General features: G+C 50.5%; 3 protein-coding genes and 2 long non-coding RNA genes across 8 annotated transcripts; 3 read left to right on the forward strand and 2 right to left on the reverse strand.

The window, feature by feature from the left end:
* The first annotated feature begins 1736 nt into the window (after positions 1–1736).
* cbx8b (chromobox homolog 8b) lies at positions 1737–4245 on the forward strand. Its single transcript, XM_057035764.1, has 6 exons — positions 1737–1936; positions 2028–2071; positions 2278–2343; positions 2442–2508; positions 2816–3173; positions 3230–4245. The coding sequence occupies exons 1-6, from the start codon at positions 1868–1870 to the stop codon at positions 3700–3702; spliced, it is 1077 nt and encodes a 358-aa protein (XP_056891744.1). The 5' UTR covers positions 1737–1867; the 3' UTR covers positions 3703–4245.
* Positions 4246–5465: 1220 nt separating this feature from the next.
* Positions 5466–6801, reverse strand: LOC130527348 (uncharacterized). Its single transcript, XR_008950984.1, has 2 exons — positions 6575–6801; positions 5466–6081 (listed from the first exon to the last, which is right to left on the reverse strand). It is a non-coding gene; the product is annotated as an uncharacterized LOC130527348 (long non-coding RNA).
* Positions 6661–11558, forward strand: dgke (diacylglycerol kinase, epsilon). Its single transcript, XM_057035681.1, has 11 exons — positions 6661–7330; positions 8385–8541; positions 8627–8746; positions 8852–8995; positions 9086–9243; positions 9346–9394; positions 9479–9592; positions 9702–9773; positions 9981–10108; positions 10169–10280; positions 10369–11558. The coding sequence occupies exons 1-11, from the start codon at positions 6897–6899 to the stop codon at positions 10588–10590; spliced, it is 1710 nt and encodes a 569-aa protein (XP_056891661.1). The 5' UTR covers positions 6661–6896; the 3' UTR covers positions 10591–11558.
* A 151-nt stretch (positions 11559–11709) lies between these two features.
* trim25 (tripartite motif containing 25) lies at positions 11710–19803 on the reverse strand. Of its 2 annotated transcripts, none has more exons than XM_057035677.1 (9): positions 19625–19803; positions 18751–19375; positions 16825–16920; positions 16503–16736; positions 16160–16331; positions 15941–16006; positions 15699–15794; positions 15538–15594; positions 11710–15204 (listed from the first exon to the last, which is right to left on the reverse strand). In XM_057035677.1, the coding sequence occupies exons 2-9, from the start codon at positions 19333–19335 to the stop codon at positions 14678–14680; spliced, it is 1833 nt and encodes a 610-aa protein (XP_056891657.1). In that variant the 5' UTR covers positions 19336–19375; positions 19625–19803; the 3' UTR covers positions 11710–14677. The 2 variants fall into 2 exon arrangements, with proteins under 2 accessions (XP_056891657.1, XP_056891655.1); XM_057035675.1 differs by having other exon boundaries at positions 15538–15612.
* LOC130527357 (uncharacterized) lies at positions 16736–18739 on the forward strand. Of its 3 annotated transcripts, none has more exons than XR_008951000.1 (4): positions 16736–17087; positions 17826–17988; positions 18311–18442; positions 18606–18739. It is a non-coding gene; the product is annotated as an uncharacterized LOC130527357 (long non-coding RNA). The 3 variants fall into 3 exon arrangements; XR_008950999.1 differs by lacking the exon at positions 18606–18739 and adding an exon at positions 18562–18596; XR_008950998.1 differs by lacking the exons at positions 18311–18442; positions 18606–18739 and adding exons at positions 17506–17552; positions 18032–18210 and having other exon boundaries at positions 17851–17872.
* Positions 19804–20613: the final 810 nt, after the last annotated feature.

Genomic DNA, 20613 nt, shown 5'->3' on the forward strand with positions numbered 1-20613 from the left:
CTGTCTGCGGTGGGAAACACCGATATGCGTCTAATTACAGGCAGCAGCAGTCCGATAATTGGAATAAGTATTTTCAGCGTCTGATTAAAGCGCTGTCAAAGATTCGGCTCTTCCATCTCGGAGGGACAAATTAATCAGGAAATATTCCCAATTTCTCTGAATCTATTTGGGAAAAGTTCCTGCTTTCAAATGGAAAAAGTTTAAATCCCTCCAGATTTCATTTTATTGGTTCGTTATTGGTCCGTTTTCCTGCTCGTCCGTCAGGTTTTACACTTAAAAATGATCATTTTTGTTCAAAGAATAAATAGAAAATATTTCTGGGCTATTTTTTGTGTAATTTTATAATTCGGTTATTGGGCTTCGCGTATTTTCTTTCATTTGGAATTAATAACAAGATTGAAACACAGTTGAATATGAGTGAAAATGAAGGTTCGATCCCCAGTTTTGAATCGTTTCCACAACGAATCAAAACGTGTCGCGTTTGCACTCATCGAACCTTCATTTTGGGTTCTTTTTTTAATTAGTAAAGAAATATTCGCAATCATTTATCAGCACTAATAGTCTGTTCATTAGACAGTGATCAAAACAATTTCGCACCCGTTTTATAATAATTAAAAATAATAACAAAATAATTCTGGTTTTAATATGACGACTAATAAAGCAGCACGAGCTCTCCCTCGCTCTTTATATATATGTGCGTGTGCGTGTGCGTGTGCCATGCACCGAGAGGCAGCTGGGCCTGCAGGCCTGCAGCAGCCACATTACTGCTTTTATTGCTTCTATTCGCCTGTAATTGTTTACTGAAAATATTTCCATTAAATTGCCACTTTATTAGAACATTTTTATTTTAAAAGTCTCTTCATCTGATTAGTCTCGTGCTTTTGTTGTTGCGGATTTGGATTTTTTTTTTCAACCTTGAAAATGGATTTTTTTTTTTGTCTTAATTTGTCGGCAACCGGTGGATTAATACCAATATGAAGACGGAAAGCTGCAGGCGTTGGTTTTAATGTGAATCTGAAGGCTTTGAGCGGTTAAACCGGTGTTAAACCGGTGTTAACCCGGTGTTAACCCGGTGTTAAACCGGTGTTAAACCGGTGTTCCCAGAGCTGGTCACTGGTCACCACAGCCATCAAACCCGCTGCCCAGTCAAGCGGAAACAGTCAGCGAGCCCATCAAAACGCTGTTTGGTTTATCTGTTGGTTCGAGTCCCATCCTGCAGCCTGAACTCAGAATTCCCTGTTAACGTCTTTTATTCTGGCGAATGTTGAGCATTAACTCGCGAACTTGGTGAAAATCGTGGACAGTAAACACAGATTGTGCGTTGATTCTTTCCATATTCGCGCGTTTCGGGGGGTTTTAATATTTTTTTCTGATGTTTGTGACTTCAGAGCCCAAAAACGTGTCATTCATTATTATTCTCGGAACGTCGCGCGCTGCGCAGCCCGAACACGCGGAGAGAGCGACGCTTTCCCGCGGCTCGCGCGCGCTCATTTCCTGCTTCGCCTCTTCTGTTCGTCTCGCTCTCGAATTTTTGAATATCTCACATTAGCGCGCACGAACTGATTCACGCGCCGCCGCGCCGCGCGGGGTGAAGGCACGATTGAAAGAATTTACACGGACCCGGGCTCAAGCTCCGCCCCTCGCCTAGCAACCACGGCACGTAGCAACGGCTGCACCAATGGGCGCCATCCTACAGGTTCCACCGACCGAGGTCTCCTAGCAACGCCGTAAAAAATTGCTCTGACGTCCATTCTGTTCGGGAGTATTATGGTCTGTCGGGAATTCAGAGTGGCTGGGACTGGAGAAAATATCTTCTCCGCTAACGTTAGCATCCAGCAGGCTAACGGTAGGTAGCACTGGAGTAAACATGGAGCTGTCCGCAGTCGGGGAGAGGGTGTTCGCCGCCGAGTCTATCATCAAACGGAGGATTAGGAAGGTACGACCACATCACACCCGTTTCCTCCGCCACAATAGCGCTGTTGTCCGCGAGGCAATAAAGTAATCCCTCTGCTTGTGATGGCACGCAGGGTCGCATCGAGTACCTTGTGAAATGGAAGGGCTGGTCTCCCAAGTAAGTCCCGCGCCTGTCAGCGTGTCTGTGGCTGTCTGTGCGCCCTGTCTGTGGCTGTCTGTGCGCCCTGTCTGTGGCTGTCTGTGCACCCTGTCTGTGGCTGTCTGTGCACCCGCGGCACGATGGGGACTTTAGCTACGGGGCTAACCCGCACAGTGCGCGTCCGCGTCCGCCTCCTCGGTCTCACCTCACGCTTCCCTTCACAGATACAGCACTTGGGAACCGGAGGAGAATATTCTGGACTCGCGCCTGTTCGTCGCCTTCGAGCAGAGGTGAGATCAGATGTGTGAACGGGCCCGGGTGGAGGTGGAGGCGGAGGTGGAGCCGCAAATGTGTCCTGACTCTCTGCGCTTGGTATCTGTCACTGCAGGGAGCGAGAAAGGGAGCTGTACGGGCCCAAAAAGAGAGGCCCCAAGCCCAAGACTTTCCTGCTCAAGGTGAGTTTAGCTGCGGCTCGTTAATGTGCAGAGGTTAGTAGCCGGTAAAACCACGGTTGTATTTACATTTAGAGTCTAATCATCTTTATTTGAAAACCTCCTGTCTGGTCCGCTTAGTTGCTCTTAATGATGCAACCTGGAACAAACAGTTCTGGCTGTAGCTGTTATAACATTTAGCTTAAAAATGAATGATGAGCGCATCGTTGCACGCTTGCATGTTTTACACTGTAAAAAGTGGCGGCGATGCTTTAGTACAGAGCTGAAATACACACGTGAACATTCACCCTTTTTTACTGTACATCGATAGGCTCAAGCTAAGGAAAAGGTGAAGTCTTACGACTTTAGGAGCGACTCTGTTCGAGGGATGCACATTTCCTACCCCAGCCCAGAGCCCGTGGCCGCCCCCCGAGCCAGAGAGGGTCTCAGAGCTGTCGTCCCCACCATTTTCCCCCCCAGCACCGTAAACCGTGGCGAAAGCGTGCGCGTCCATCCGTCTGACGCGTGCACCCGGGATCTCCGTTTGTCCTCGCTCCAACCCGGAGCGGATGGACTCCACTTCCCCAAAAAAAGGGGCCCCAAGCCCAAGCTGCGCTTCAAGGACGGCGGCTGCGGCCCGACGGCGTCGGAGAGGGGGCGAGCGGAGGCGCCGGTGAGCCAACACGCTCATCAACACGCTCATCAACACGCTCATCAACACGCTCATCAACACGCTCATCAACAGCTCATCAACACGCTCAGCTCCAGGAGGGCGGGAAGCTGAGGTTGCTCAGAGTGTCCCACGGTCACCACGGTCACCACGGTCACCACCACCACCGCTACCACTCGGCCAACTACCCCGCCCCCAGCCAACGTCCCTACAGGCGCTTCTACTCGGACCGGGGCCTGCTCGCCCACAGACGCGACACAGACGCTCGCAGGACGCAGGACGGCGGCAGCTACACGGCGACGCCGCCGCCCAGGCAGCATCTCGCCACGAAGCCGAGCCGGCCCGCCCACCTGCCGCTGCTGGACAAGCCCTACGTGCTGGACAAGCCGTCCCCCAGCACGCTGGACACGGACTGGGACCAGGTGACCTGGAGGCCTTGTCTCAGCAGCGTGGAGAAAGTCCTGGTGACGGACGTGACCAGCAACTTCCTGACCGTCACCATTAAGGAGAGCAGCACCTGTCAGGGCTTCTTCAAAGCCAAGAGATGATCACATGACCGGTTTCACCTGTCCCCCCCCCCCGTCTGACGATTGCAGGGCAGTTTTTTGTATGTAATGTACAAAGTCCGTCATGTGCGTGTGTATTATACAGCTGTTCTAATGTATTGAACAAATCAAATGAAGTGAATCTCGGCCTTTTTCGTTCGCTGTGTCGCAACAGGAAATGGTTGTTGTGCTAATCCTCCAGCCTGAGCTCATTTAATGAATTAGGACTGAATGAGATGGTTTTGACTTTCAGTTTAGGCTCGATTTAAATCCATTCAAATTGTTAATTTAAAAAAGAAATGACTGAAGCACTTTGAAGGTGAAGTATTGAGAGGGTTTGTGTTGATCCGTGAACATTTCTAATCCCAGTTTGAGTAACGCCATTCAACACTGTGCGTGTAACTACTTTTTCATTAACATAGTATATTTTACATTTTTCATAGAGAATTTTAAAAGCTTTAATATAATACAACGGATGGTTAAATAAGGTGTTCATTTGGTTTGTTTTTTTTAAGCTTTTCAATAAACATTCAATTTTCACATTTACTGATGTTGCACGTTTCATCATCTTTTAATCCGATTTTAAAGTACGAAATAAGGACATTTGACAGGTTTTAATTCCAGGAGTGTGTCAGTGCCGTGAGGCCCCGGAACAAACCACTGTCGGGGCGGCTGACGTCATCAAGGCCTCTAATCCGGCCTTAATTTAGTTCATTAGTGGCCTCCGGATGCTCAGTGTCCACTCTTACCGCCACGTTTAAATATCGGCTTCGAATTCGGTTCTAACTGAAATTTTAGTTTTATTATTTCGTCACAATTAAAACAAGCAATTTATTTGGGGCACTTCTGCGGCTTTAGGTCGACATCAAAGCGGATCAGCACTAATTATGGTTTTAGAAGCTGCAGCTGTTTAAACGCTCATTAACCGTCACAGCAAAATTCAGCTGCGTGTAATTGATTTTAAAGGAGCGTTTGGACCCCGAGGTTCGGTCCAGGCCGACGGCGCAGCGGCGTTTCCGGTACCACCGGCATCCTTCCCTCCATCCTGGACAAATTCTTGGTCATCTAAAAGCTCTGTAGTCAAAAACCTGATTTATTCAGTCATATTTGAACAACGTGTGCGACAGTGACGCTGGAATAAAACGGAAGAAAATGAGATCGGAGAGGAAAAGAGCAGCCAGACAGGCGCGATCACACGCACGCACGCACGCACGCCGCCTGAAAAAGGAGCCAAACTTAAAAATTCACACAAAGTCGCCTTTGTTTTATTTAGTCATTCATTTACTTATTTTCTATAAACTATAAAATAGTTCATGTGTCCGGATAAAACCCTGAAAGACAGTGAAAATATTGTTTTTCGTCCTGATGCAAACCGGTGCTTTTTTTAACATTATATTTACATTTTTAATATTGTTGATGACAGTTTTAGTTGAGGTTTTATCTCATAATAATCTCACGTCGAAAGTTTCTGAGGTTTCCTCTGTTTTCATCTAGAAAACGGAAATAAATGCTGACAAACCAAAAAGCCGATTGGTATTTTTGGAGGGCAAATTAAATAATGTCGTTTAATATTTGCTTTCTATAGAAACACAGCAATGCTGTATTGACTGTTCAAATGTCCTGATGTGGAATTAACAAGAAAAATGAGTTCTCATAATCGTTTGACTTCTTTTTTTCTCTTATTTTAAATAAGTGCGCCATTGGTGACGAACTAACAAACACATGGTTTAAATCAGGGTGGTTATCCAATAAAAATGGAACAGAAATCACACTTTATTGCTTTATTCCGTGCTGAGAACATTCCCTGAACAAGATGGCGGCATCAATTCCGCTTTTCTCCTCCGGAGGGCGCTAAAATTCTGTTAAGGTTTCACCGAGAATTAAACTCGGTAATAACGTTCAACAAAAGGAAGCCTGGTACAAATGTTAAGCTTTGTTTACTCTTGTCAATCTCCATGTCCATAACTGCAGCTCTGGTGGCCGTCCTGGGTGTTGGGCTCGGTCCTGGGTGTTGGGCTCGGTCCTGGGTGTTGGACTCGGTCCTGGGTTTTGGGCTCAGTCCTGGGTGTTGGGCTCGGTCCTGGGTGTTGGGCTCGGTCCTGGGTGTTGGGCTCGGTCCTGGTGTTGGGCTCGGTCCTGGTGTTGGGCTCGGTCCTGGGTGTTGGGCTCGGTCCTGGGTGTTGGGCTCGGTCCTGCTGTTTGTCAGAGTGCTGTATAGCACAGTGCTGTGGAACAGTTGTCTGGGACCAGCCAGGGTCATGCCGGTGGAAACGGAGCCACGCTTCCTAACCCGACCCTGCAGGGCTCTTGTGACAGGAAAAGAACCGTTGTTGAGCCGCAGCAGACGTGTTTCTGCTCCGGATCTTTGGCAACGCAACAATCCTGTAAAGACACGTGAACAAAACCAGATTCTTTATTATACATCCAAAAGAGTAATGCAAATTGTTATCCACAGTGGTCCTCCATATATGTATATACACACCTAAAAATGATCTTTATTCAGTTAAAAACAAACCAACAAACTTTGTATCGTATCGTTAATTTTTTTATATATATATTTCTATTTCTGCATTTTTATCCTTATTGCTTTCACCAATAAGGATGCCTGATAAAAATTGTTTTTCACGCTAACAAAACCCTTTAAATTGAACTGAGACAGATTTATTCTGTAAACAATAATCGATATTTAGTAATAATAATTGCGTGCGTGTGCGTCACAACGGTGGTCAGCGCTGTCTCCTACTGCGCATGCGTGCGCCGAGCCGGATGAGGCCCAACTTCCGTTTCCTCTTGCGCACTTCTCCAACCCCAGATTTTCCTAAATAAAGCGGTACAGACGTTGTATTGTGAACATTTATGAGCTTTATAACGTTACGGTCGTGCTGACGGCGTTTCCGTTGGCAGAGACGTAGACGCGCGACTTCCGCCTTCATGCTCGTTGGCTGACGCATGCGCACTGCCCCCTCCCGAGGAACGGCGCCTCTCTGGTGTCGGAGCTCGCTGTGCGAACGTCACATCCATGTTCCTGTGTTTCTCCAGACATCCGGAGTCTGAATGCGTCCGTCCTCCTTGTAGTTAGCGGCGCGTTGGGTCCGGGACGATGGCTGTCGGGCCGAAGCCCTCTGCCCCCCTCTTCTAGCTCTCTTTGTGGATGCGTGTCGCTCCGTGACGTCAGACATCAGTGACAGCCGTCGGTGATGGACGCAGAGGAGGGCGATGTGCGGAGTGAGTGGCCCCTGCTGCTCTGGACCTCCGTGGCCGTCATGGTCCCGGTGCTGCTCACGCTGTGGTGCAGCGCGCAGCGATCCAAGTGGAAGAGCCACAGGAAGGAGTTCTTCCGCCAGAGCAAACACGGGTGGCACTACACGGACCTGTTCAGCAAGCCCACCTACTGCTGCGTGTGCTCGCAGCACATCCTCCACGGGGCTTTCTGCGACTGCTGCGGCGTGTGCGCGGACGAGCAGTGCCTGCGCCGGGCCGACCACAGCCTGGCCTGCAAGGAGATCATGGCCCCCTGCAGTCCGGATGGGTCCATGGAGCACCGCTGGGTCCGCGGAAACGTGCCGCTCGCCAGCTACTGCGCGGTCTGCAAACAGCAGTGCGGGACCCAGCCGAAGCTGTGCGACCTCAGGTGAGTCCAGGAGGTCACCTGACGCACCGAGCTGCTCCTCCGGACCGGAAGACTGAGCGTCAGGAGCTGCTCTTCCGGCCCAAATCTCAGAGTTTAGTTTAATGTGTGCATCAACTGTCACTCCTGATGCTTTTTGGTGCGTATTAGCAGCATGCTGCTGTGTGCTGCTGCACACGGCCGTGGCGGGGCTCCACCGTGCGTGTGCGTGTGCGTGTGTGGGACCCTGAGCTGGTTCTTCAGTTTGCTGGATAAATGTCACCGTGCAGAAAGCGTGCAGCCTCTCACGTAAACCTTCGGTGAGAGCTGTAATCCCCCCTCACCAGGCTGTGATGGCCGCCTGCCGCCCTAATGGGGCAGTTCGGCTGGTCTGGGGGCAGCTTGGCTGGTCTGGGGGCAGCTTGGCTGGTCTGATGGGGCAGCTGGGCTGGTCTGGGGGCAGCTTGGCTGGTCTGATGGGGCAGCTGGGCTGGTCTGGGGGCAGCTTGGCTGGTCTGATGGGGCAGCTGGGCTGGTCTGGGGGCAGCTGGCTGGTCTGATGGGTCAGCTGGGCTGGGCTGGTCTGGGGGCAGCTCGGCTGGTCTGATGGGGCAGCTGGGCTGGTCTGGGGGCAGCTTGGCTGGTCTGATGGGGCAGCTGGGCTGGTCTGGGGGCAGCTGGGCTGGTCTGATGGGGCAGCTGGGCTGGTCTGGGGGCAGCTGGGCTGGTCTGGGGGCAGCTGGGCTGGTCTGGGGGCAGCTTGGCTGGTCTGATGGGGCAGCTGGGCTGGTCTGGGGGCAGCTGGGCTGGTCTGGGGGCAGCTTGGCTGGTCTGATGGGTCAGCTGGGCTGGTCTGATGGGGCAGCTGGGCTGGTCTGGGGGCAGCTTGGCTGGTCTGATGGGGCAGCTGGCTGGTCTGGGGGCAGCTGGGCTGGTCTGGGGGCAGCTGGGCTGGTCTGGGGGCAGTGTCGGACCAGAGCTCCTCACAGCAGCATGAACAGCACGGTGTGTGTTCTTTAATGCCGGGACAATACTGTCATTTCTAATGACCCCTCCCCCCCCCCCCCCCCCCCCCCAGGTGTGTGTGGTGCCAGACCACAGTGCATGATGACTGCATGGACGACCTGGCCGATCACCTGTGTAACCTGGGCGAGTTTCACCACCTCATCATCCCGCCTCACTACCTCTACCACGTGAACAAGCTGCGGCGCAGACACCCTGAGGAGTACGCCAAGGTACCCCGGAGCCTCCGATGGCGCCCGTCTGAGCGGCGCCCGTCTGAGCGGCGCCCTTTAAAGCAGCGTTGCTGTGTCTGTGCAGTTGGCGCCGTCCCGCGGCAGCGGCTGGACGCCGGTTCTGGTCCTGGCCAACACTCGTAGTGGCAACAACATGGGGGAGGGGCTTCTGGGAGAGTTCCGCACCCTCCTGAATCCTGTTCAGGTCAGTCCAGAACTTTGTTCCTCTGATTGTTTGAGCGTCACCACAGAGGTCCGGGATGAGGACGAGGAGGCGACCCCTCCCCCCTCACCCATTACTCTCCCGCAGGTGTTTGACCTGTCTCGGTTGACCCCGTCCAAAGCGCTGCAGCTGTGCACCCTGCTGCCCCCCGGCAGCGTGCGGGTGTTGGTGTGCGGGGGCGACGGCACGGTGGGCTGGGTGCTGGACGCCATCGACTCCATGAAGCTGAAGGTTAATTAATTAATCAACTCGGCTTTTGCTCCTCAACGATCTTCGTGCAGTTTGTTTTACCTGGATCATCCTTCGGGTCTCTCCTCTCAGGGTCAGGACCCGTTTATTCCCCGGGTCACCATCCTGCCCCTGGGGACAGGAAACGACCTGTCCAACACTCTAGGCTGGGGGGCAGGGTATGCAGGAGAGATCCCAGTGGAGCAGGTTCTCCGTAACGTCCTTGAAGCGGAGGTGGTCAGAATGGACAGGTGAGGCGTTTGTTAATGGGTCACTCTTCTGGTTCTGGTTCTTCCGTCTAAATCGTTGAAGTAACGGAACCTCGTTTGCATTCTTTGTCCGCTCACGTGCAGGTGGAAAGTGCAAGTGGCCTCCAAAGGAGCCTACTTTCGTAAACCCAAGGTGAACAGGTGTTTTGTTGTTCCGCCTGTGTCTCGGGGCGCTCCGGCTGTTCACCTGAACACACCTGCTGCCTGTGCTCCTCAGGTTCTGTCCATGAACAACTACTTCTCTGTGGGCCCCGACGCTCTCATGGCGCTCAGCTTCCACACGCACCGCGAGAAAACGCCATCTTTCTTCTCCAGCCGCATCATCAACAAGGTGCGGCTCTCAGAACCTGCCTGGATATGAATGCAGGTTCTTCCGTGTCCTGGCGCCATGAAACGGGCAGAAATCCATCATTATTGCTAATAATCGCTCTATTTTCCAGGCTGTGTATTTCCTCTATGGCACCAAGGACTGCTTGGTACAGGAATGTAAGGATCTGGATAAGAGGATAGAGGTAAGGGACTTGGGTCCATGTGGGTCGAAGGTTATTCCAAACTACGTTTTTATGGTCTATTATTTTAAATATATTGAGTTTTGGTCAGACGGTCACTCGTTACTGGTCATAACAGGTGAGACACCTCAGACGTCCTCCAGGAGACGTATCAGAGCATCTTGGGTAATAAATGAAATAACAGTTTTATTTTGTTCCTTTGCGTAACAGCTGGAGCTGGATGGAGAGAGGGTGGACCTGCCCAGTTTGGAGGGCATCATCGTTTGTAACATCAGCTACTGGGGTGGGGGCTGCAGACTCTGGGAGGGCATGGGGGATGAACCGTGCCCACCCACCAGGTAAGAGCCCCTCAACACGTCGGGGCTGTGAGCAGGTCTGAGACACACTGGTCTCTGCAGGTTGGACGATGGCCTGCTGGAGGTGATGGGGGTCTTCGGGTCCTTCCACTGTGCCCAGATACAGGTGAAACTGGCCAATCCTGTACGACTGGGACAAGCTCACACCGTCAGGGTGAGACCGCCGGACCATCAACACGCCTCCCTCCGTTTGTGGCCGTCGATGGCATGAACATGTGGTGTGGTCACTGATCTCGTTGCAGCTGCTGCTCAAGAGCTCCAAGATGCCCATGCAGGTGGACGGGGAGCCGTGGGCCCAGGGTCCCTGCACCATCACCATCACCCATAAGACCCAGGCCCTCATGCTGTATCACAGCGCAGAGCAGACAGACGACGACGACGATGGATCCAGCGCCTCTGAGACGGAGAGCGCCACGCCCCAGGACTCTCCCAGGCCCCCGGCCTCCAGAACCACCCACATCTGAAGTGAATCTAAAGTTCTTCGTCTTGTTAATACTGAGCTGCAGAGCTGTCCGGGGCCGATGCAGCTGGGCCGGGATCAGCAGGGAAGCGTCCCTCAGAGGAGGACCGGCTGGTCCAATCAGCACAGTCGCCCATTATTGTGGTAGAATAACGCTGACCTGTTGTGTATCGCTCACTGCTGATGTCATCTGCTGCTCGTCGTCACTGTAAACCCTTCAGGTCGCTCCTGGAAATGCTTCTTGTTTACCCCTTTTCTGCACTGATGTGTGAGCAGACTGCTGAAACCTCCGAGTGCCCCCGTTGGGGCAGGGGCAGAATACAGGCGCCGTCCTGTCACCGCCCCCTTTACCCTGCTGTTGGTCTGTCAGGTGGATCCTGCGGGGGCGGAGCGAGGCCACCAGCACCAGTTTAGCTGTGAGTTTAAGATGTGTAACCTTTCATTCCTGTCGGGCTGTTCCACTGTTGGTTTGAGCCACGCTAGCAGCGCTTTATTCTGAATAATCACCACTGGATTAGTCTGTCCCAGCAATCAAGACTGAAGGTTCTGAACCTGCTAACTTCACCTCTCTATAACCTGTGCATACCCAATACAGAACTTCCATCCTACAGGGTCCAGAGGAGGTTCAAATGAGCTTCTGCAGGTGGGGGACACGTCTAAGGGAGGTTTCTGAGTCACATGTTGGATTGGGACGCCGATGATGATGATGATGATGATGATGATGTGGAGCTTTTTGACCTGCTGGCAGACCTGGATTGTTCTGATGTAGTGCTGCAGAATGCTTTAACATTTGTGTCCAATATCCAGCAGCAGCATTTTGTGTTTGGTGTTGAGCGTCGTGCTGCTTTTTCTGTTGCTTTCGTGTCTGGAGGAGCGACGTTACTGATGCTGAAGCCATTGTCAATCAGGAAGGAAGTAGAATCCCACTGAATGTAACAGGACTGAGGTTCTCATAAATATTTTCCTAAAGAATCCACATGTCTGAGTGTTAATAACATAAACGGTCATAAATCACAAGCTTGGTGCTTCTACGTGAACGCCTCAACGGAGCTGCTGGAAATCCAAATGCATGAAGCAGCCTTGTGTCCCAGTGTGACGTAAAGAGCAGGAAGCGGACGCTGTGTGGATTAGAAATAGATTTTATTGAGAGGGAATGATTCATCTGCCAGTGTAAACAGCTATTTAAGACACTCATTACAGCAAAGTAGATCGGACGTGCACACCCCGCCCCTGATAGATTTACTACGAGAGTTAAAAATACTTCACACAACTGAAGCAGACACACGTTTCCTAAGGTTGGTGGCATCAGCGAACCTCCACAATGACGTTTAGGACCAGTGGCAGAAGGTTCTGGAACTCTGCCTGCCCACAAAATCTTTGTCAGAGGCCAAAATGTGCCTGAAGAGCTTCACGTCAATGATTAATAGGCTGCGATGCTCTTTGTGTGTGAACATTGATCTCCACAGCTCAAACTGTGGAGGATCAGCTGGAATCTGCTGATGGCGGCGTCATCGCTTACGTGAGCAGCGGTTGGGTGGATACCTGGAGAACCTGTAGGCTGATCAGGTTGAATCCCAATGTGTCCCACATGTGTCCCGATTCTCCGCTAGGTTGAAGCGAAGGGGTAGAGAAGCCTTCCCCGATACGCCGCGCCCATTAACATTGCTCCTATGTATGCACGGAGCGAACCCAGGGCCGGACAGGCCTCACGATGAAGGACCCCCAGAAGGGCACCATACCGTCCAACTACCGGCCCATAACCTGCCTCAGCGCCACATGGACGCTCCCATCAGGCATCAGAGCGGCTAAGATCAGCAGGATCATGGATCCATACACGAGCAGAGGCAGAGGCAACAACACCAGGTCACCGGGTCAACAGGGCAGTCGCCCAGGACCGTAGGACGGGACACCAACCTGTGCACTGCCTGGATTGGTTACAGGATTACCTGTGATTACCTGTGATTACCTATGATTACCTATGATTACCTGTGATTACCTGTGATTACCTGTGATTACCTGTGACCCAGTGCTGCACACATGGATACTGGAGTGCCTGAAGCTGTATAACATCAACAGGACACTAAGAGTTCATCCAGGACTCCATGAAGCTGTGGAACACGACTCTGGAGGCCAACTCAAAGCCAATTGCACGGGTGAGCATCAGATGTGGCAAATACCAAGGAGATGCCCCCCCCCGCTGTTCTGCATAGGCCTAAACCCCCTCAGCCAGATCATCACCAGGAGCAGCTATGGGTACCAGTTCCTAAGTGGAACAACCATCAGCCACCTCCTCTACATGGACGACATCAAGCTGTATGCCAAGAACCAGCGTGACATCGAGTCCCTGATTCACCTCACTAGGATCTACAGCAGGGACATCGGGATGTCATTCGGACTAGATCGATCAATCAATCAATCAATCAAATCAATCTTTATTTATACAGCGTCTGTTACAACCAGAATGGTCTCTAGACCCTCTCCAGAATCCCAGGGCCTGACCCCAGACAAGCAACAGGGCAGGAAAAACTCCCCTTTAACAGGAAGAAACCTGGAGCAGGACCAGGCTCATGTAGGGAGGGGGGACCCTCCTGCTGATGGTATCTGGATGATAAGATCCAGCCCCTAAACACCTCCGCCCTGCTGGCATATTACCCTGGGAGAGATCCAAGCCAGTACATCAAGGCAAGGAAGCTCCTCAACACGCTCAGAGGGTTTCACCCTAAATCCAGCGTCCTGAGGCTGGACACGGAGAGGAAGGAAGGGGGCCGAGGACTCGTCGGGACCCATCCAGCGTCCTGAGGCTGCTGATGGATTCCAGCGGTGCCTCAGAACAACATGAGTTTCTCCCCAAAATGCAGATTTCCGTGGGCCTAATTTCCAACCGCCTCAGAACCGCAGCACCCTGATCAGTAGCAGAAGGAAATGATCAAACCTCCACCTTTACATTTTAGAGATCGGGTGATTCTTTGAGGCTGGATAATAGACAAAAATCGCTATTTAGATTTTTATGGATGCGGTAAGCTGAAGCCATCAAGGCAGAGAGAAGTGAATCAGAAGCATAAATGAGATTTATTTCATCTTCGATCACTGTAGACGCCAGTTTTAACGGGCTGGGAGGATCAAGATGGTAAACAGGTAAAGCCTCGAGACGTGTGTGCCCCCCATGACCCAAGAACATGCACCCCCTCAGACCAAAGCTGCCACAGGTGCCTCCAGCCCCGTTGAGCTCTCCCAAACAAGAGCAACAAGCTTTTGCCACGTGGTCACAAATCTAACGGCCGTAAAGCAGAAACATCATTAACGTGCTCATCTGCAGGATCTCAGAGCAGAACTGGGTCCCTCAACAAGGCAGAAGAAGCACTTCTGTAGCACACGAAGCCACAATGGCGCCGAGACGGCAGCAGAAAGAAGCCAGTTCCTGCCATGAATGTCAGGCATCAGTCAGCTGGGGGGAAACGGGCTTTTAAAGCCCCAGCAGCGATAGGTGGGCAGAGCTCAGCACTGAAGGTTCATGTGTACCTGGAAGCATGAGAGCCACTGCACATCACAGCAGGGTCTTTCATGCTCTTTCTAGAAGTTTCTGTGCATTAAGAGACTCTCCGCTGTCCTGATTCACTGTTAAAGAGATAAAAGGAAGCCCCCCCACCTTCTGCTCAGACCTCACTCCTCTAATAATGACACCACGTTCATGGAAGCAGAGCCGGATTTATCAGTGGGAGGGAGATAAATGCTGCACCCAACAGATCCTTGGTGGCTTTTCCTGAACCTTTGATTGGACGGGATTAGACTGGAGAAAAGAACGTCTTCATAGGAATGTTATGGGAATAAGCAGGAGTGTATGTGGGGGGGTTAATCCCGTATTCCCATTATCTAAATCCTTTCCTAAACTCATTAAAAGAGCCGAGGCGCGAATCTCGACGAACCTAAAGTTCGTTTAACGTTTGACACCAACTAGGGCTGCTGGTCAAAATGCTCGGGCTTGATCGGGTATTTTATCATATGTATTTTAGTTTCTTTGTACAGTGTGAGCAAAAACTAGCAGAAACGTTAGCCGGCAAAGGTTAGCATCTGCTAGCATGTGCGCGCCATGCCTACAGGCGGCGTAGAGACAGGGACGAGCCACCGGGGAAAACCCAGAAAGCTGGATACACGGCTTTAGCAAAGTGGAACACGAAGGAGTGGAAGGGGGTGGCTTTGTGGGCTACATTATAAAATGTGGCAGTGCCCCCTTCGCAGTCCAACAGAACCCCCACACATTTGGGGTGGGTGTTCTCCAACACGGTCTCGTTGGTGTCATGCCAAGCCGACAGCTTATTATTCAACCACTCGATGCACCAGGAGACGGAATTGCGGCCCAGTCGGCTGGACAGACCTCCGCGATCGATGTCTTGGTAAGTTAAGCCGATGCCAATGAAGTTGTTGCTACTGAGCAGAACCTCCCAGTAATGTCGGCCGGTGTTGAACCCGGTAGAGCCCAGGACCTGGGAGCAGACGGTGAAGCGCTGAGGGCAGTTGGGGTAGTTGAGTGGCTGATCTGCCACAGTGGCCCTGGTGAAGCCGTCGCTCATCACGATGCGTTTATTGGCTGTCGTCCGATCCAGAGTCAGAGTTCTGGCGTCTGGTGAGGATGGAACAGAAGAGTCACAGCAGAAACTTCTCCCAGAACGTCCTACACACAGTTAAAACTGTTCAAATCTACTCTGATCCTAAAGAGACTGGAACACTGTCCGGGAGACACAGCGGGTTCTATTGTTCTGCTGAACATGCATCACCGTCGTGGCATTTGGGCTCTTTTAGTGGGACACAGAGGAGCCGCTGTATTAGCCATAAACAGCATGGCTGCTGGGCTACGTGGCCCCGCCCCTTATTGAACTGGGCTGTGCTGGTGCCGAGTTAATGTTGCTAATGTTGGGCCATCAAGGTTGGTGTGAGTCCAGGCCTCCATACTTACATTTCAGGAGTTCATGGCGATCCTTGACAGAAGTTATATCTAGAGCCTCCTGAGGTCCTTCAACAAGAAACAAAACTAGCATCAGTTTAGAAAGAAAGATGCTCGGCTAATTCACATTTCTCATGACTATTTACATTTAAAGTGGAGGCGTGAGTCTTTACCTGCTCCCAGTTTGGAGGCTGAAGCAACATGAAGACCTGATAACATCTCCTTCATGTTCAAAAGGTTCTCCATTGACTTGCTCAGATCCTTCTTCACTGCATCCCAGCATGAGCGACAGGTTGGTTCAGACATGCAGACAACACAGACGGAAGACATGGAGGAACCAGTAGCTGCTGTGGCGTCAGCAGGGACGTGAACAACGTGAGAAGCTTCAGCTTTTGTACCGTCATCGTTTCCTTACTTTGTTTATTCTTCTTTGCTGCTGCCTTGGCTGGAGGAACTGAAGTGCTCTTTTCTTCTGCAACACCTGTGGATAAAAGAGCAAAATCTGGATGTTCTTACTCTGGTGTTTCACCTCTGCTCCCTCCTCTTCCCTCCGGCTCCTCAGAGCCGATTATGTGACCTGATTTCTGGCTTCAGGATTCAGACGTTACAGCCTGAACTGCCATCAGGAGCATACCAGCTGTTTTGAGTCTCCCCAGTCTGGCCTCCGGGGTCATTTTGAAGCTCTCGGTCAGAAACTGATTGAGCGAAGTAGCAAAATCCTTCGACAGTTTCACGTTTGGGGAGTCCAGGTTGATGCGAGGGGTGTGGGGGTCGAACTTTGCCGCTGAAGGGAGGTCAAAAGAAGCCTGTAAGGAAACGGATGCAGGTGGAGCAACAGTTATTCCCACGTGACTGGAGCAGTGACGCTGACTCAAGCTCAGCAGACGTGCACACCAACGTGTAGCAGCAGCACAAGCCTCCCTTCATTCCCTCAGTCGTGTCCAAATGCACAATCATCAACACTCATTTGCTGGTACCTGCAGAAAAGCCAAGGTTTGAGGCTCTTTCAGAACACTCTGGATGTGCTCTTTAGCTTTGCTGATGGTGCTGATGTTCGAAGTGAACTTCTTCATTAGAGTCTTGATCTTGACGTGGCCGTTCTGCACCTCATGGTCCACAGCAAGCAGAGCGTTCTGCTCCTCCTGGGTCAGCATGTCCCTGATCCGCTGGTACTCAGCGGCCAGGGCCTTCTTGGTGCTGGTGGCAGAGTTCTACAGGAGGAGCATCCATCAGTGCAGGAAGGAGCCAGTTGGGCAGCATCATCATCATCATCATCATCATCATCATCACTGTGCTTACCTGCAGGCTCTCTGGTAACGTGCTCATTTCACTGATGACCTTTTCGTTCTGCACACGCTTCTTGTCCAAGAAATCTAACTGGTCCTTAAAATATTCCTTTAAATACAGATGAACTCAAATGAATGCAGGCAAGGTTCAAATATGTGACTCAGCACGAGGCTGTATGACACGGCCAGCAGGTGGCGATCAAAGCTAAGTGGTAGTGCTAACTCCTGAAATAGGTGTTTGGATCAGAATAAAGGTCTAACAACGTTAGAATAAAGGTCTAACAACGTTAGAATAACTGTCTAACAACGTTAGAATAAAGGTCTAATAACATTAGAATAAAGGTCTAACAACGTTAGAATAAAGGTCTAATAACGTTGGAATAAAGGTCTAATAACGTTAGCATAAAGGTCTAATAACGTTAGAATAAAGGTCCACCAACGTTAGAATAAAGGTCTAATAACGTTAGAATAAAGGTCCACCAACGCTAGAATAAAGGTCCACCAGCGTTAGAATAAAAGTCTAATAACGTTAGAATAAAGGTCTAATAACGTTAGAATAAAGGTCTAATAACGTTAGAATAAAGGTCTAATAATGTTAGAATAAAGGTCTAATAACATTAGAATAAAGGTCTAATAATGTTAGAATAAAGGTCTAATAACGTTAGAATAAAGGTCCACCAACGTTAGAATAAAGGTCTAATAACAACGTTAGAATAAAGGTCCACCAACGTTAGAATAAAGGTCTGATAATAACGTTAGAATAAAGGTCTAATAACAACGTTAGAATAAAGGTCTAATAACAACATTAGAATAAAGGTCTCACAACATTAGAATAAAGGTCCACCAACGCTAGAATAAAGGTCTAATAACGTTAGAATAAAGGTCTAATAACGTTAGAATAAAGGTCTAATAACGTTAGAATAAAGGTCCACCAACGCTAGAATAAAGGTCTAATAACGTTAGAATAAAGGTCTAATAACGCTAGAATAAAGGTCTAATAACGTTAGAATAAAGGTCTAATAACAACGTTAGAATAAAGGTCTAACAACGTTAGAATAAAGGTCTAATAACGTTAGAATAAAGGTCTAATAACAACGTTAGAATAAAGGTCTAATAACAACATTAGAATAAAGGTCTCACAACATTAGAATAAAGGTCCACCAACGTTAGAATAAAAGTCTAATAACGTTAGAATAAGGTCTAATAACATTAGAATAAAGGTCTAATAACGTTAGAATAAAGGTCTAATAACAACGTTAGAATAAAGGTCTAATAACATTAGAATAAAGGTCTAATAACGTTAGAATAAAGGTCTAATAACAACGCTAGAATAAAGGTCTCACAACGTTAGAATAAAGGTCTAATAACGTTAGAATAAAGGTCTAATAACAACGTTAGAATAAAGGTCTAACAACGTTAGAATAAAGGTCTAATAACAACGTTAGAATAAAGGTCTAATAACGTTAGAATAAAGGTCTAATAACAACGTTAGAATAAAGGTCTAATAACGTTAGAATAAAGGTCTAATAACGTTAGAATAAAGGTCTAACAACGCTAGAATAAAGGTCTAATAACGTTAGAATAAAGGTCTAATAACGTTAGAATAAAGGTCCACCAACGCTGGAATGAAGGTCTAATAACAACGTTAGAATAAAGGTCTAATAACGACGTTAGAATAAAGGTCTAATAACGTTAGAATAAAGGTCTAATAACGTTAGAATAAAGGTCTAACAACGACGTTAGAATAAAGGTCTACCAACGTTAGAATAAAGGTCCACCAACGTTAGAATAAAGGTCTAATAACGTTAGAATGAAGGTCCACCAACGCTGGAATAACCAAACCTGCGCATCGTTTTGAGGACGATGAATCTAAGGTTCAGCCTTCATTGAAGGTCAAATTCAGGTGAAACGGTCATTTGGTGCCGATGTCCCGACTCACCTTCTTGAGGTTCCTCTGCTTCTCAGCAGAGATGAAGCTGCAGCCTTTGTGGTCCTGCTGGAGGCACAGGCTGCAGATCACTTGGCCATGCTGACTGCAGAAGAACTCCATCAGTTTATGGTGGTTCTGGCAGGTCCACTCAAACAGGTTCCTGACCGGTTCAACCAGCGGGTGGAGAGAAAACACGGGGTTCATCCGATGAGGCTTCAGGTGCTCCTCACAGAAAGAGGCCATGCAGGTCAGGCAGGTCTTGGACGCTTCCGTCTCCATACAGGTGTCACACAGGATGACGCCGTCCTTCTCTACTTTGGTGGGTTCTCCAGACAGTTTAGCCTCCGTCTTGTCGGCCATCTTGGAGCTGAAGCTCTCCACGATGGTGCTGAGGACGGTGTTCTTCTTCAGGTCTGGTCTGGTGGGGAAGACGGCCCGACACTGGGGGCAGCTGAAGCTGCTGCAGTCTGCCCAGGTCAGCAGGAGACAATTGTTGCAGAAGTTGTGTCCACAGGGGACGGTGACGGGACAGTCGAAGGTGCTCAGACAGATGCTGCAGGACAGATCCTCCTCCAGCTGCAACAGCCCGGCCATGACGTCACTTCCGGTGGGCAGCAGGAGAAACGAAACCTAACTGAACCGGGAAAACGAAAGTAAGACGTCACGTCGAGTTTAACCTGTCTGACATCGGAACAAAGATAATGTGGCGGCGAAACAGGGTCAGATGAACTGAGAACTGAGTCCGGAACTAGTCTGGAACTAGTCTGGAACCATCTCAGTAGCTGTGGGAAAGTCGCGGAAATCCCGTCAAGCAGCCAAAGTCACGAACACGAATAAGGAAGCGACAGAAGAGGCGACAGCAAATGTTGCACAGTACCGGTACCTTCAGCGCTGGCGACGAGGGACAAATGGGGGGTGATTCTGCCCGTTTGGGGTAACCAGAGACGGAACCAGACCCGGACCCAGAGACAGACTCAGCACGGCCGACACCGAGAGCGCGTCTAACCCGTTCTCTCTCGCTGCGTCACTCCTCTCTCTCTCTCTCCCTCCCTCTCTCTCTCCCTCCCTCCCTCTCTCTCTCACTCCCTCCCTCTCTCTCTCTCTCCCTCCCTCTCTCTCTCTCTCCCTCCCTCTCTCTCTCACTCCCTCCCTCTCCCTCCCTCTATCACGCGCTATCCGCGTGCTGGGAGTTTGCTGGGAGTTTGTGAGTGTTTTCCCCGACTACCTCCCCCTCTTGGCGGTGTGTCTGCCCCATCATCGGGGGGGTTGCTGCAGTCTGGCGGAGGGTTCGTCGTATTTTACGGCGGGGGTGGCGTCCTCGGGGACGGGTGCGGGTCCAACCCGACCCGTCTGTGCCGGTGGAGGAGGTTCTCCTGGAGACCAGGTGGGACACGCTCACCTGCCCTGCGCCTCCAGGATGAACAGGGGGTGGTGGTGGCTGAGTCGGTGGGGAGGGGGTGACGGTGAATGGCGCGTACCTGCAGGTGTCGCCCTCCACTCGGGTCACCGGCCCAGGTGTTCCCCCGTTTATCCCTAATGAGGCTCTGGAGCTGCAGCGGTTCGGGAAGGTGGCGGCCGCTGAGCCCGATGGAGGAGGGGGCTCTAGCGGACAGGAGCAGCGGAGGAGGAGCAGCCAGGAGCTCAGGGGGTCAGTGGTGACCAGGGTCAGGCTGCTGGGGTGCAGCTCCCTGATCAGCCAGTTGAGATGCTGGGTGTTGATGAGCTAAGTTGGCCATATGGAAGACCAGGAAGGACCTGGCGAGAGGTCAGGGGTCAGAGGAAGTGGTGGTCATGATGACTGGACTGCTGGCAGCTCGGCTCAGGGTGGAATTTAATTTCTATAAACTGACAGAACAAATTAGTCCGTTTGAA

Source organism: Takifugu flavidus, chromosome 6 (genome assembly GCF_003711565.1).
Source record: "Takifugu flavidus isolate HTHZ2018 chromosome 6, ASM371156v2, whole genome shotgun sequence".
NCBI classification, from domain to species: Eukaryota; Metazoa; Chordata; class Actinopteri; order Tetraodontiformes; family Tetraodontidae; genus Takifugu; species Takifugu flavidus.

Excerpts from the sequence above, each read along its gene's own strand:
- cbx8b (XM_057035764.1), top strand. The coding sequence starts at position 1,868 with ATGGAGCTGTCCGCAGTCGGGGAGAGGGTGTTCGCCGCCGAGTCTATC. Across the intron at positions 2,072-2,277 it reads TGGAAGGGCTGGTCTCCCAA|ATACAGCACTTGGGAACCGG; the intron begins GTAAGTCCCGCG and ends TTCCCTTCACAG. Across the intron at positions 3,174-3,229 it reads GCCGGTGAGCCAACACGCTC|CTCATCAACACGCTCAGCTC; the intron begins ATCAACACGCTC and ends GCTCATCAACAG.
- dgke (XM_057035681.1), top strand. The coding sequence starts at position 6,897 with ATGGACGCAGAGGAGGGCGATGTGCGGAGTGAGTGGCCCCTGCTGCTC. Across the intron at positions 8,996-9,085 it reads TCGACTCCATGAAGCTGAAG|GGTCAGGACCCGTTTATTCC; the intron begins GTTAATTAATTA and ends CTCTCCTCTCAG. Across the intron at positions 10,281-10,368 it reads GACAAGCTCACACCGTCAGG|CTGCTGCTCAAGAGCTCCAA; the intron begins GTGAGACCGCCG and ends ATCTCGTTGCAG.
- trim25 (XM_057035675.1), bottom strand. The coding sequence starts at position 19,335 with ATGGCCGGGCTGTTGCAGCTGGAGGAGGATCTGTCCTGCAGCATCTGT. Across the intron at positions 15,795-15,940 it reads AGCAAAGAAGAATAAACAAA|TGAAGAAGGATCTGAGCAAG; the intron begins GTAAGGAAACGA and ends GCTGGGATGCAG. Across the intron at positions 15,205-15,537 it reads TCGCCATGAACTCCTGAAAT|ACGCCAGAACTCTGACTCTG; the intron begins GTAAGTATGGAG and ends CATCCTCACCAG.